At 54.3% G+C, this 14,173-nt stretch overlaps 2 protein-coding genes across 2 annotated transcripts; both read right to left on the reverse strand.

Moving 5' to 3' along the window:
- Positions 1-406: 406 nt before the first annotated feature.
- PG997_000369 (uncharacterized protein) lies at positions 407-1,078 on the reverse strand (the record flags this gene model as incomplete). The annotated part of the gene is made up of 1 exon (XM_066804684.1): positions 407-1,078. One exon carries the CDS (start codon positions 1,076-1,078, stop codon positions 407-409), a length of 672 nt encoding a protein of 223 aa, XP_066674457.1.
- A 5,630-nt stretch (positions 1,079-6,708) lies between these two features.
- Positions 6,709-12,175, reverse strand: PG997_000370 (Telomere repeat-binding factor- dimerization domain protein; the record flags this gene model as incomplete). Its single annotated transcript, XM_066804685.1, has 4 exons — positions 6,709-9,057; positions 9,116-10,428; positions 10,481-11,584; positions 11,722-12,175. 4 exons carry the CDS (start codon positions 12,173-12,175, stop codon positions 6,709-6,711), a joined length of 5,220 nt encoding a protein of 1,739 aa, XP_066674458.1.
- Positions 12,176-14,173: the final 1,998 nt, after the last annotated feature.

A 14,173-nucleotide genomic window follows, 5' to 3' on the forward strand; every position in this document is an offset into this window, starting at 1 on the left:
TATATGGAACGTAAAATCATTACAGAACAGCAGTACATAGTAGGAAGCAACCAACTAAGCCAAGCGATTCTTATCAATCTTGGGGGCGGAAACAGAATAGTCTAACCCAGATCCCGCAATCTTATACAGCAGCAACAACAAATGAGATTGTATCAAGCGAGTGTGATGTCGACCAATAGTGATATCTCAAAAATGGCCAGTGTGTTTCTCCGTAGCCCCTCCGATAGTGTAGTTCAGCTAGGAAAGTCGTAAAAGCAATATGCCCGGCAAAGGAGCTCCTCCCTTGAATGAGCATCCTGCACAGGGGGGTATAAATGCAACAAAGAGCCGGTTGCGGCGCAAGGAAACTAGGTATTCGTAAAATCGTAACAACTCCGCAGCGTCCCCTCTTTAGGTATCCTTTATTTTACCAGCCGCGGAAGTGCTCCAGCAGATGCTGCAGCCGCTGGATCGTGTTATTCTGCTCGCGGATGACCTCGTCCCTACTCAAGATCTCGCGGTCGCGCGCCTTGAGCCCGCGATCGTAGCGGTCCTTAGCGACGTCGAGCTTGGTGTTGAGGAGGCCGACCTGGCGCTTCAGGTCCTTGACGTCCGCCTTGCGGTCGCGCAGGTCGCATTCCTTGGCCACGACGTCCTTCTCGAGGACTTTAATGCGCCGCTTGAAGGCGTCGCCCTTGCCGACCTCGACGGCGATGTCCTGCCGGAGGCACGCGTTCTCGTACGCGAGCCGCTCGTTCTCGACCCGGAGCCGGTCGTGGTCGGCCTTGAGCCGGTCGTTCTCGGCGTGGTACCAGCCGTTGTCGCCCTGCAGCTGCCGGACCTTGTCGTCCCGGTCGCGCAGGGCGCACTTGAGGTCCTCCTTGTCGAGCTTGAGCTTCGCGGCCTCCTCCTGGCTGCGCTGGAGGTCGGCGCGCAGCTGCTTGTACTCGGACAGCGGGACGCCGCAGCAGTCATCGAAGCATTTGTGGTGCCGATGCTCGCGGTGGTGCGGGCGGTGGTGGTGGTGGGAATAAGTGAACCCCCGCACGAACCCTGGATGCCCCGACCTCGTCACGTCGATGGTCTCGTAGTAACCCATTCGCCTGTTGGGTACCGTTGCTATGAGGCCTCGGTCCCAGAACTCAGGTTTCTAAAGGCAAGGGTCTGGGATATATGAGAGCGAGCTGGTTGGTTGGACCTTGTTGAGGTTCGATTGGCAGACGTACGTTATGCGTCGATCGAGTCAAGAAGGACCAAAGCGTTGATGTGTAAGTAATCGGTAGGTGTTGTTGGATCTGAAGCTTGAGTGGGAGGTAGCAGTGGCAAGTGAACGATAGGCTCCTGCGTCTGTATGCGATGCGGGAGCTAAGGCAGGTTCATGTAGAGTTGGAAACGAATCGGAAAGTGGGAACGGCCAGAGTTCGAAGCCACCAGCGAACGATAGAGGAACAAGAGCCTTTATCAAGGGACCAGGTTCGATGATAGGCCTCCTCCGCTTGATGTCCACCAGGGCGGGCTCAGTCAAGCATATTGATGTACCTGATGGAGGGAAGTATAGTATGGAATAGGGCGACCATTCCAGAAGGGGCACGCGGCGAATACCCCATGTCCCATGGTACCTACCGTATGATTCAACAGGAGTCCTGGAGGTGAAGGGCGTTTGGCTTTGTGGAGGGTTGGGGAAGAACAAGCAAGCCCTTACACTTGCAAGGCGCTGCTGAGCCTCCGGTAAGCAACCTACATGTAGACGACGCCTGTTTGTACAAGGAGGGAAGAAGGCAGAAGAATGGGAGGGTGTGGAGCGCATACCTACCGACCGACCTTTCTTCTGCCCTAGACACGGTATGTTTGCTTGGAGACAAGCTCCAGGTCGCCAACATTGTTCGGTATACGGGTGCCTTTCTGCTAGGGTTTTAGTCCAGGGTCGCGTCACCGGACGTCAACCACGAGCAGAGCATATGTCTCACAGCCCGCGTCACATTGAAGGCTATGCCGACTTGGGTTTCGCGTCCGATTAAGTAGAGAATACATTTGAGACGGCTGTTCTGTAGCAATACTGGCGAAAGTCAATTATTCGATTGACTTCTCTGGTAAGCAGCATGAGCATGCCATCGTCGGGTAGTTGGCATGGACGTTGCATCGACAAAGGGTGCAAGCGGCATTTGTTTGCGCAGTTGTACGACAGATACAACGGGGTCTAGCAGTTGAGCCGCATAGGAAAAAGGCCGAGGAGCGCAGCGCCCATGTCGTGCATGCCATGGCCATGGCTGGTATGTTGGTTGGCCAACGATGATTGATGATGGATTCTTTCCCACTAGACGACACTTGCATGCGCAACCGCAACCCGGACTCCACAAAGCCAAGCGACACCCGCATCTGCAGCACAGCCAGAATGCGGCCAGTGTTTCCAGGTTCTCAGCCCTGTAAAGGGTAAAGCCTCTAAAGATGCTAATGGCAGGAACACCAGAAGACGTTACCTAAGGTATACCTTCCTCCTCATGTACTTGGGTCAATCTTCAAGGTCCACCCAAGCATAGCAGGAGCAAACAAGTTGGCTTTTACACCTGCCAACTTGACAGGTTTGAGTATGAGTAACTCGACTTTCAAAGTTGCCTAATCTAGGGCAATCGATACAGCGGAGTCCTCAAGAGTGCTGCTCATGTACTGAACGTATACAAAATATATGGTCGGGGTACATCTGATGGGGTCGAAGGATTAAGGTTGGTCTCCAGTAGCGGGGAAGCTTCAGAGTCACCGACCGGCTGGTGACCTTTTGGAGGCTGGACTCTGGGCCATCTTCTGGGACCATCCGACCTCACCGACCACACATGGCATCTGGGAGATGGGGGTCAAGCCGGGGCATACACTACGATCAAATGAGGTAGGTTCTCCAAATCCGTCTGCGTGATCGACAGGCAACTCACCTCTATCTCTCTGCCAAGGCGTCTTGCCTCTATTTGGAGGTAGTAGCATTGTACCGTCTTGTTGCTTTTATCATGGCGCAGCTCAGCCGCACCCCAAGGCTGACAGGAGCCGTCCAGTGCTTCTGCGCTTTGAAGGGCCCCCCAAAATAGAAGCGCAAATGCCTGCAAGCCAAGGCATTCCTTCTCCAGCCCATCATGGGGGCTGGGGTTCGACCTGATCATTTGATAAGAGAGGCCTCTCGCGCCTTTTTGCGACACATGCGCACACACGAGCACACACCCTTACCTCTGTGTCGCCGTCTTGCCATCCCAACATCGTCCGTCGCCATGGATTGCGACAACCGGGGGACCCCATGCAGGCCGATCGATGGATGTCGCACTTGGGAAGGAAAAAGAAACGGCTGAACCTAAACCTTGTCGGCACCCCAAGGACATGGACATTCATCGGACTTGGTGTGCCGCGCGCGGCCTCTCCATCAGTCTTTCGAAGGCCGCCTCTCACTCCAGCAGTTGGTTGGTCCACCCCGACAATCCGTTGCTTGGATTCCCGACTTCCTCTGCTTCTCGCGGCTTTGGTGTTGGGTTCAATACTTACATACTGTATGAACCATGGAATTCTTCCAACATGACCCACCCACACTTGGTTGGAATGGACCGCCGTCCTTCCTGTCTACTCCTCGGACTTTGGCAATCTGTCCTGCTCTGTTATTCGCCAACACTCGACTGAACCAGGAAAATGATCGCCATGCCACGCGATACTGGCAATAACACAGGCAGATAATTATAGAAACCATACCGACATATCCATGGGGCACTAGCATAACACTCGCATTGGGAAATGGCCATACTAATCCACACGTCATTGGTTCACTGGACGCCACAAGCTGGAGATGGTCTACAGCCTAGTTGCTGGCTGATAACACTCCATGGCCGCTCTATGGCAGGCACACATCACCACATCTCCCAAACGCGAGTCCACAACTGTCGGTCAGCCAGGCCAAGGTCTGTCGAAGCACGGCAGCTCAGCATGGCCTGATTTTTGGGATTTTCCTTGACTTCGCCTCTGAACGGCGTCGGCAGTCGGGCTGGATACCTTTGGGGGCCAAATCGCAGCAGCCTGGTCCAAAACCTTGGACAGGGAAGGCCGGAAGATGGGGACAGGAAGGATTTAGTGCTGACAACTACAGTCCTGTTCCTGTCATCATCCACCGAGGTAGAGATACATTCACGGGCTCCCTCCAGTACTTCACACAAACTCGCTGCTCGCCATCCGAAACCGAACTACACCGCGCCTCCAACTTTCCTCTGTGGAGGCCTTCGATTCGGGAATTCCACTGGCCGCCGCTAATGTTTCCATGACCTTGTGCCAGCTTTCCTATCAGTCGCGGGCTCTTGGCTGACCCTCCCTGGCCTTCTCTGGATAAGCAATACTCACCATGACTAGAGTACCCGCGAGCGGTAAATGGTCAGATGAAGCACCACAGAGCCTCCTTTCTACTTGGCAGTAAGAATACGTCCTTAGTGACCGAAAGTATCAACATGGAAGTTGCCCATCTCTCCGTTTAGGATGGCCTACGTTCGCCGCTCTGAGGCTGGAGTTACCTGGACTCCTAGAACTGGTGCCTACTTGCTGACCTTCTACAGGCATCTACGCCTCCAGCTGTACTCGTCGACTCCGAAGCGGGGAGATGGGCGGTCAGACCAAGGGCGTTCTACTCTGTTCAAGCCATCAGTCCCTTGGGGTATGCCGTGGAACACCCTCACTGCTTACTTACATGTGGACTATCCACAGGTGCACATTGATGTCCTTAGCCACGACGTCACTGCCCTCGAGCATTATCATGGCTCTTGTCCCTTGTTAACGTTACTTCCAACTCATTCTATCACGTTTAGGCCTTGATCGCTGATGCCTGATCTGTATCCACCACTTGCTGGGAGGCGGCACCGCAGGCGGATACCGCTAGGGGAAAAAGGAGAGCCCCCCTTCTGGTTCTTCCTCGGTGAGTCCGATGTAGGCGGCAGCCCCTTGTATTGGCAAGTAGTTACTCCATGGAAAACATGGACGATTGTAGGTTTGCTACTTCGTGCTACATTACTGTCGTGGCGCATCATGACGACTATGCCTTGACGAAATGCCTCGCCGCTGTTGCCTCGCGAGCCAAAGATGATAGGTTGTGGTGTTAGGAGTGAGGGGGATAGACGCTTCACGACCATACGACAATTACCGGTTCTTCCAAGGCATCGAGAGCAATCAAGGTTGCCTCTGTCTGCCTCATGTACCTTCTCGTCTCGTCCTTTGCCTTGCCTATCTGCATATATGTTTGCTATTCCACGCACTTTTCCCCTGAAGCAGTCATGTCCTGTCTGCAGACCAAACACACGTACGTCATGCTGGGCATGTTGGTCTCCCAATAAGCTCGTTGCTTGACTTGGCAGCCTCTGGTTCGTCGCGATTGCCGTTCATCAGGAGGAAGCCACCTCGAAAGGGGGAAGTAGAAGCGCAGCGCGACGTGGTCGAAGCCAAGGTAGCAACAGGCCAACAACATCAATCAGCTGGGAGAGAGGGTTTTCGACTATCCCGAGAATGCCGGTCTGCTGGTCTGCCGATATTTGGCTCATTAGATGCATACATGAATGATACTGTAGGACTTTTCACCGACTTTTTGATTCTGCATTATGTATACGCATGCGTAAAGAGAGAAAGTGCGCACACATTTATCGGGCTCGCAAGGGGTGAATGAAGAGATCGGTTGGGGGCCAAAACCATCAGAGGTCGTGAGAGTATGCTGTGCTTGTCTAAGCGCTACGACACGCATGAACACAACTTCGATGTATGCCTATTACTGCTTGTAACAGGTATATACGAAACTTGCATCCTCTATGAATCTCGACTTGTTGGGTAAGAGTAGTAGTTGATACGTAGGCTGGAATGAATTGATAATATAAATATAGAATTAGAGATTGGACGAAGATTCTTATACGTACATGAATTACAGAGCAGTCGACCATGCAATAACGACTATCAGGCGTGGCCTTTGTCAGAAAGGCGAAAACGGATATGCAACCCCCTCCCGTCTGCCTGCTGTAGACTCGCCCGTGGCTCGGTTCGCTACCAGCAGCGGAACTATCTGTCGATAGCCCGTGCGATGGGGCAAGCAAGTCTCAGTTCTATCTATTCACCTAGACTACTTGCCTCCTGTATCCTACGACCAGAAGCCAGTAGATATCTCACTCAAAGTCATAGACAGAACCTACTTGTATATAACATCTACCACGTGGCTACCCATATTAAGTATCTGCATTTCACGAGAAAGAGCGAGCAGGAGATAATAAGCAACGTGAGGCTGAACATATAGTCCAATACCGAGACATGAATTGTCTGTCTCTTCTTAAATATAGACCAACACTATATACCTATCAAAGCTGGCATTCAAACCAGGTGGCCAGCGCTTGTTGCCTTTCCATAACACCGATGCGCTCAATGCATATAAGTATGTTTTTTATCAATTCCCTGCCCCCTTGGATATCCACCATCATCATCTATCCAGGGGACCGTCTAGGTTGTGCAATCCAACAACTCTACTTCTTCTCTCGCTCTTCTCCTTCTCCCTTTTCGTAAATCTATAATCAATCACCCATCCATCGCAGAAATTGGGGGTATCAAGCGTCGCCGTCAAAACGTCCAGAATAATAGAAGAAAGGTAGAAACAGTCCGCAATATATACTAGAATGGGATCCTCGTCCGTTTCGTGTCGCTTTTTGTCTCTCACGCTGCGCAGAATGTCCATGTCGTCTCGTGTCGTAATCAAGCTCCATTGCTGCCGCCACCCGCACCTTCGATGGCCAAAAGGGCAACACGGAGCGCCTCTGCCTCCTTGTCTCGGGCTTCTTTATCTCGGGCATCCTGCTGCTCCCTCTCCATGGCTTCCTTGAGGAAGAACAAGTGATCCAACTCGCCCTCCTTCGCTGGCTCTGCCTTGGCCTGTTGTTCAGGCTGGGGTCCAGTCGTCGCTGGGGTTGATGCAGGCACCTGAGGTCGCTGCTCAGACGTTTGCTGCGATAGCTGTGGAGGAGGCGGCGGCGGGGTTGGCTGCTGCTGCTGCTGCGCAGGTTGCTGCGGAGGTCGTTGCGGAGCTTGCTCAGCGATCTTCTGGGGTGCTTGCTGAGGGGACTTCTGAGGTGCCTGTTGAGGTGCTTGTTGAGGTGCTTGCTGAGGTGCCTGTTGAGGTGGCTTCTGGGGAAGAGGGTTCTGGAGAGGTTGCGGAGGAGATTGTCGAGGAGGCTGTTGAGGTTGTTGTGAGGGTCCTTGTGGTTTAGCCTGAGGTTGAACCGGAGACCGCGTCTGAGCCGGTGCCTGGGCTTGGGCTTGGGCTTGGGGTTGCGCCTTAGGTTGCGCCTGGGATGGTGCTTGAGGTTGCTGCTGAGGCTGCTGAGGAGGCGGCGGTGGTGGTTGTCGGGCCTGCGGTTGAGGTTGCTGCTGCTGAGGCGGCGGCGGCGGCGGGCGTTGCTGAGTTTGAGCAGCCTGGGGTTGAGCAGCAGCCTGGGGTTGAGCAGCAGCCTGGGGTTGAGCAGCAGCCTGGGGTTTAGCCTGTGTTTGTTGCTGTTGCGCGGGTGGAGGCTGCGGCGGCTGTTGGGGTTTAACCTGAGGTTGTGCCAGAGGTTGAGCCCTAGGTTGGCCCTGAGGTTGCGCTTGAGGCTGCGACTGAGGCTGCGGTCTAGGTTGAGCCTGGGCTTGCGCCGGAGGTAGCTGCTGCGGGTTCGCCAAGCGTGGAGACTGAGTCTGCGATGGAGCTCGAGGAGCAGCGGCCGGTCCAGCCTGAGGTGTAGACCGTGGCGCCGCCTGAGATACTGGTTGAGCAGGAGTTTGAGGCACACCTGGCCGGGCAGCCTGGGGTACACCTGGAGCACCGATCGGGCGGCTTGGCTGAGTACTTGCCTGGGGCAAAGCTTGCTGTGTAGGCGGGCGGGTAGCAGCGGCAGCAGCCTGGGCAGCAGTTTGAGGCCCAGCCGGGCGAGGAGCTTGTGACAAGGGCTGAGACGCAGTCGTTGGAACAGGCCGGGCAGCTGCCTGGGGCAGATTTTGAGGACCAGCTCGGACAGGCTGCTGGTTTGCAGTCACGGGTGCAGCTCGAGGAGCTGCCTGAGTGGAAGCTTGGGCTGTTGTCTGCACCCCGACCCGGGCGGGTGCTTGGGAGGTAGGCTGAGCTGCAGTCTGGTGGACAGCTTGCGGAGTACTCTGTGCAGAGGGTTGTGGATTCGTTCGAGGAACAGCCGGCGTGGTAGCCTGAGAGGTGCTCTGACCAGCTTGAGGGCCTACCCAAGACGGTCCTTGGGGAGCAGCTTGCTGCGGAGCTCTCTGAAGAGGCGCTCGGGGAGGTACATGGCCAATATTTGGAAGGTTAGGCTGAGAGTTCGCTTGAGGTGTCCGTAGTGCTCCCTGGGGAGCATGCGAGGCTGCTGATGGTGCCGACTGTGGAGGTGCCCTAGCCGGAGCAGGCTGCTGAGTATTGACGGGGTGCCCAGGCTGCTGTGGTAGAGACGGCTGTTGCACGGGTCGTTGCTGTGCAGGTTGCGTGTTCCCACTGTGAGACTGCGCTGGCTGCTGCGGTACACCTTCCCTCTTGATAACCGGTTGTTGCACATTAGGCTGCTGCGTAGATATGTGTGATTGAGACGACGGCTGTTGTGGCTGTGGCGGACGTGATATAGGCTGACTTGCACCCGCATATTGTGCAGGACAAGGGGCTTGCGCAGCAGCTTGCCCTGCAGTCTGTGCAGGAGCCTGGCCAGGGGCTGGGGCTCTTGGTGCGGCTTGGGTTGCCCCGAGAGGTTGACGCAATTGCCCCTGAGGTTGCACCGCCCGTTGTTGCTGAGTCTGTTGTGTGTTGACCGCAGCAGTACCGGCCTGGACCGGCTGCTGGGTACGCTGGGGTTGCTGCTGTAGGTTTGCTTGAGTATGACCTTGGGCAGCTGGTTGCGGCTGTGGCTGGGGGCGTTGTTGGTACTGCGGCGGATGCTGTTGCGGTTTGGGGTTCTGCAACGTGCTCTGCACTGGCCGTTGCTGCTGTTGGCTCTGGGGTAGACCAGATTGTTGTTGAGGAGCAGGGGGCAGTCCATGATGTTGCTGCAGGCTTTGAGGCAGTCCCTGCTGTTGCTGATTTTGGGACGGAGTCGAGTTTGTCCAGCAGGCTGTGGAACTGCTGGACGCTGACCATTCTGTTGAGCCACGGAATGGACCTGCGCTTGCGGTTGTGAAGGGGTGCCTTGCGGCTGGTAGGGCTTGGGGGCCGTCGGAGGATACCGGACTGGCTGGGCCGGTTGTCCTGTTGTGATCCGGCCTGTAACCGGTGTAGGCGGTTGGCTTTGGGTGGCTCTGTTCGCATTTGGATGCGCTTGAAGCCCCCTTGAGTTGGTTGGGTCGGTGTCGCACTCCTCTGGCCGACAAGCGCCGGGTTTGGTCGCTGCGCACCGTTCGTCTGCATGCTGCCAAGTGCCATGATGCCATTAATCCTCTCCTGCTCTTCTTGCGAGTTGAGCCTGGCCTTCTCTTCCGCTTCCTTCCGAGCTGCCTGTGTAGGGGCCCTCGTTTTCAACTCGCCCGTCACGCATTGAAGATAATAAGGCATCTCCGAGTTCGTCTTGAGAAAGAAGAGCTTGAGGTTACGTGCTTTGTCCTTCAGTTGCACCTGCGTGCGATCAGCCAGTATCTGGCTAATGGTTCCGTTGGGTCCGAATAGTGACAAGATCTGGGACCAATGAGGACCCTTCACCATGTCCAGACCCATCATGAGCGCCTTCTCTTCATCGGCGCTCCAAGGCCGGCGCGTCGAGTGAGATCCTTCGCGTCGCGCGTGGTTAGATGAGCGAGCGGCGGCCGCCTGACGAGCACGTTCATACAGGTTGGGAGTTGAATCGGTCTGGTTTGGGGGCAGCATTACACCATTAGCCGAAGTTACCTTATCAGAGGCTTGCGCATCTGTAGCTGGCTGTTGGTTATATTGATAGTACTGTGGATGCGGTTGCTGTGGCTGAGCCTGGTGTTGTTGTGGGTTATGGTATGTGGTAGGTTTGGATGAAGGCTGCGGGGATACTGTTGGCCGATATTGATTTTGTTGTATACTGTCGAGGGCCAGGGTTTTGGCTCTCAGAGCACTCTCCTCAAGGGCAAGAGCTGTAGGAGACAGTCCTGAAGCTGCCGATGTTGGTGGGTGTGCTTGTTGCTGCTGGCTATTGCGGGTAATGCCATCGGATAGGAGAGCAGCGAGTTCATCGATATCAGCCCCATTGGATTCCTTTTCATCAACCTGTGCCTGAGCGGCTCGGGAAGCCGCCTCGGCCATGATTGTCTCCAAGTCGCCTAGGTCATGCCCGTCTAGACCATCATCGAACGAGAAGTTTTCCATGTCAAACGAGATGCTATTCCGCCTTGTCGCCAAATTCTCGATTGTCTCGATGCAGTTACTGATATATACGTTGATACTCTGGAGAAAAGAGTCATACGGATATTTCTGATCCTTCAAGTCAACTGGGTAATCACAAGTCAGCAAAGACACCAGTTAGGTTATCGGATTTCATACCAATCCTGGCCGGGTCGAAGGATTCCTCGAGCAGCAAGGCCTTCCTCGCATTGCAGTTCGCCAAGAAGTCCTTCTCGGCGCCTACCAAAGGTACATCTGGGTGCCGCTGTTTGAGAGACGATTCTACCCCGTCGACGAAAAGGCGCTTCAAAAGCGATTCTCGATTGGAATCCTTCTCGTTCTCAAGAAGGTCCAAGTACATCTGAGTCTTGAGTCCAATGTAGAGGTCGGCGACTTCGGATGTCATGGGTTTCGACTTGGGAACAAAAGCCAGAAGAAAGTTGCTGTCCAAGTCTGGCCACCCAAGCTCGTTCGCGCCGAATATACTTGAGCATATCGTAGCTAAGTTCGCTACCCGAATGATCTCCTGTTCTCCAGTATCCACGATATCTAGTTGATCAGGATATAACAGAGGAAACTCGTCGTTTAACTTCTCTCTTAGGTTAATGAAGAATGACTTGAGTTTCCGGTACTCCTTGAAAACCTCGGTCTCTTCCCCGTTCTCTTTAGGGTTGATTCCCGCAATGACCGTCTCGAACGACCGTTCGGATAACGCTCTCAGAACATCGTAAGCCACCGTGCCCAACGTCGGAATGTAGTGCATTTGGCGCGTGAAATGCTTTGGGTTGGGGTCCCATATTGATCTCTTGTGGGTTGGTGTTTCTGACAACGTCAGATCGGGCGTCCCGTTCTGTTCCGAGTGAAGAGTGTTCTCCCCATCGAGGCCCTCCAGAACAAAGTCGCTATGGAACCCATCCAGAACATCGTTCGGTAAGTCATGTGTTTCTTGTTCGCCAAAATGGCCGTTCAGATGATCGATAATATGCGCGTCGGCATCTAGCATGGAGTGGTCGCCTGGCTCGCCTGTCTCATCGGCGGTGACCGTATCCATTGGATCGTGGGCGGTGTTCGAGGGCGCTGATTGGAATATCCGTTGCAGTTCCTCTGCGAGTTCGCGAGCATGTTCTGCATCTGTCTTCACTCGCTTCTCGTCTCTTTGGTCGGCGGTTGCATCGTCTTCCGGCGATCGCATTCGTTTTAAAGGCGACTGGGGCGGTTCCTCGGCAGGAGATTCGCGCTTGATCTCATCCTTCTCCTCGGAGTCTAGTTTGCGCATTAGGGAGCCGCGCCGACATGAAGAACACTACAAGCACTGGGAAGTATTGCTACCAAGCAATGTCCACTTGGACAAGCCATTGCCAGTCCGTTGCTACGAAATTTTCTACTTGGGCAAAACTCACTGGTGGGCGCGGTAGGTTGCTCCGATGGAAATATCGCGGCAAGAGCATCCAATATTTCTTGGTGATCCTCATCTGCCTCCTCTGGGACTACAGTCGCCGCAGTCGCAGTCCCAGGAGATTGTTCTTGCGCTTCTGTACTTTGCGGGCGCGACTCGCTGGAGGGAGCGGGGTGCAGATCGGTTGCCATTGGGGCAGGAGTAGCGCTTGTTGCGTCATTATCGGGCTGCTGCTGAGCCTCCTCGGGTTCATGATGCTGTCCTTGCCTTAAAAGATCGAAGATATCGGGGCCCAGCTCGTGTTCCGGGACGTGGTGGTGAGACTCGTCGTGGGAGGTTGGCGGGGTCGTTGTATGCTCGGAAGCCATGGCCGCCAGAGCATCCAAGAGGGCCTGGTGGTCAGGAGGATGCTCGGCGGCGGCGGCCGCCCGGAGCGCCTCCTCGAGGGCTTCGTCCATGTCGCATGCGTCTCCGGATGCGCTCTACGGTGTCGAGAGGGACGGGAAGGGTGTTGGCGGGGGTTTGCGACAGCAAACTGCAGGTCCGGCGGGCGGTTGAGGGTTGATGTCGGAGAAAATTTGGTCTGGGGCGCCGACCGCGATGCCCTTATTTCTTGCCCCAACCACTTGGATGTCAGAGATACACAACAATCCTGGGATGTCCGCTGCTGCTGCCAAAATTCCTAGGCTTGCCGTGCATCTCAACCGACGGCTCTTTTTCAATTGAACACTTTGGATTTATCTAAATTCACTCTGAGCAGGTTTGATTGACTTTTCCGCGTGCCGTATACTCTCTCATGGTTCAGATCAAAATTCCCCGGCCAGATAAAGTGTTATCGATACGGCTTATCGTACAGAAGGTGGGTTGATACGGATACAATCGATCGCTTATCTATCCATCCATTTCTTATCTATGACCGTCAGAGTTACTCGTCAAACGATGCGCGAGCTCTATTGTTACACGGGAATGTTAGAATCCGATAGAGATCTCTGAATGTTGGCGGCCTTATACTTGAGTTGCCTATAAGTCACACAATCATTACCTCTGATTACGTTTGCATATACGCGTAGTGATCTACAAAAGTCCCGACTCCGGGAGCTCTGTTCATCAGCCGTTGGAAGTCTGCGATCGGGAAATAAATATGCGTGGTCTACATTGTAGCTAGAGTCGTTGCTGACTGTCCATTATAACCGATGCTTTGACTATACCATATATTTCCCAATTTGTTTGAGGATGGAGAAACAATTCTTCCTATGAAACACCAACCAATGACGGGATTTAAGCATACTACTGTTTCTTTTGATGACAGAATATGGCATTCGGCAGATTCAGCAATTGGTATTGCTCAAATGGCTTTTGGCTTGTGATCCCAGCGCAAGAGCCGCTTGTAAGCGTAGCAGGAAATGCAATGATGTAAGCGGATGTGTGCATATCGCCAAAATGCGATCAGTGCGACCAAAGTCAATGGCATTGACAATCGTATCATGGTCGGTGAAAACAGAGTTGGAATGAAGCAATTGTGCATAAGTGGCATCGCCATTTACGACGTCGTCGCAGTAGCAACAACGTAGGCGGGCTATTCTCCCGTACCTCATTGGGCCGCGAATGGCCATGCCTGCCTGCATCCAGCGACAAGAGTCAAGGCAGTTCGTTGCGGCTCCGTCTGGGAAGGCCACTCCCAATCCAGCCGGGAGTGGGGAGGAAAGTAAGCCCCCTTTTTCCCTTTCCAGACCGACAAACCTCAATCCTGCCACGATGACAGGATGGGGTACAGATGATATCTGGCCTTGACAGTGCCCTTCCCCAACAATCCGGACGGTGTGTTTGCTTATGCAGAAAAGGGCCGGAAGGGAATCCTATGAGGATTGGCGTCGACCCCGTTTTCTCTTCGTGATTGTGGACACAGGCACACAGTCAGTCGCTTACCTTGGTAATGCGAGTGCTCTCTGCTTCCTTTGCCCCTTGAATGTGCACCGCCAAGAAAATCCCGTTCCAGCCTATGACGAAGGTGGGGTAAGCTGTGAGCAAAACAGATATGCGAGATGCAATGCGTGCGGTGCGGCCACCGACCGCATCGCTGCAGGCGCTCTGTTCACTTGTCACTTGGCTTCGAGATAGAGAGGACTATCATAGGCTTAAATAGACATAGGACACACATGGCCATCTGAGGGATTGGCAGATCTATCACGATTCGCGATGTCATGGACTTGGCGGATTTGGTGATGCCAACCACCAACCCAGGCGGAAGGGAGGGTATGATGTCGGCTCGCAGCAGAAGTGCGGGGATGCGCAACCCCAAAAGGAGGACGACCCCAATGGGTGTGAACTGAACATGTTTTGGACAGCGGAGTGTTGCACTGCTGTCGGGTCCGTCCTGGGGTCGGCTCTGTCCAATTGAAAAAAAGCCCCCATCCCCCAAGCCCAGTCTAGCGATTACCAAATGGAAATCTCTTCCT

The sequence above is a fragment of the Apiospora hydei genome (assembly GCF_038363865.1).
Source record: "Apiospora hydei strain CBS 114990 chromosome Unknown utg000002l_segment0_segment0, whole genome shotgun sequence".
Lineage (NCBI taxonomy): Eukaryota > Fungi > Ascomycota > Sordariomycetes > Amphisphaeriales > Apiosporaceae > Apiospora > Apiospora hydei.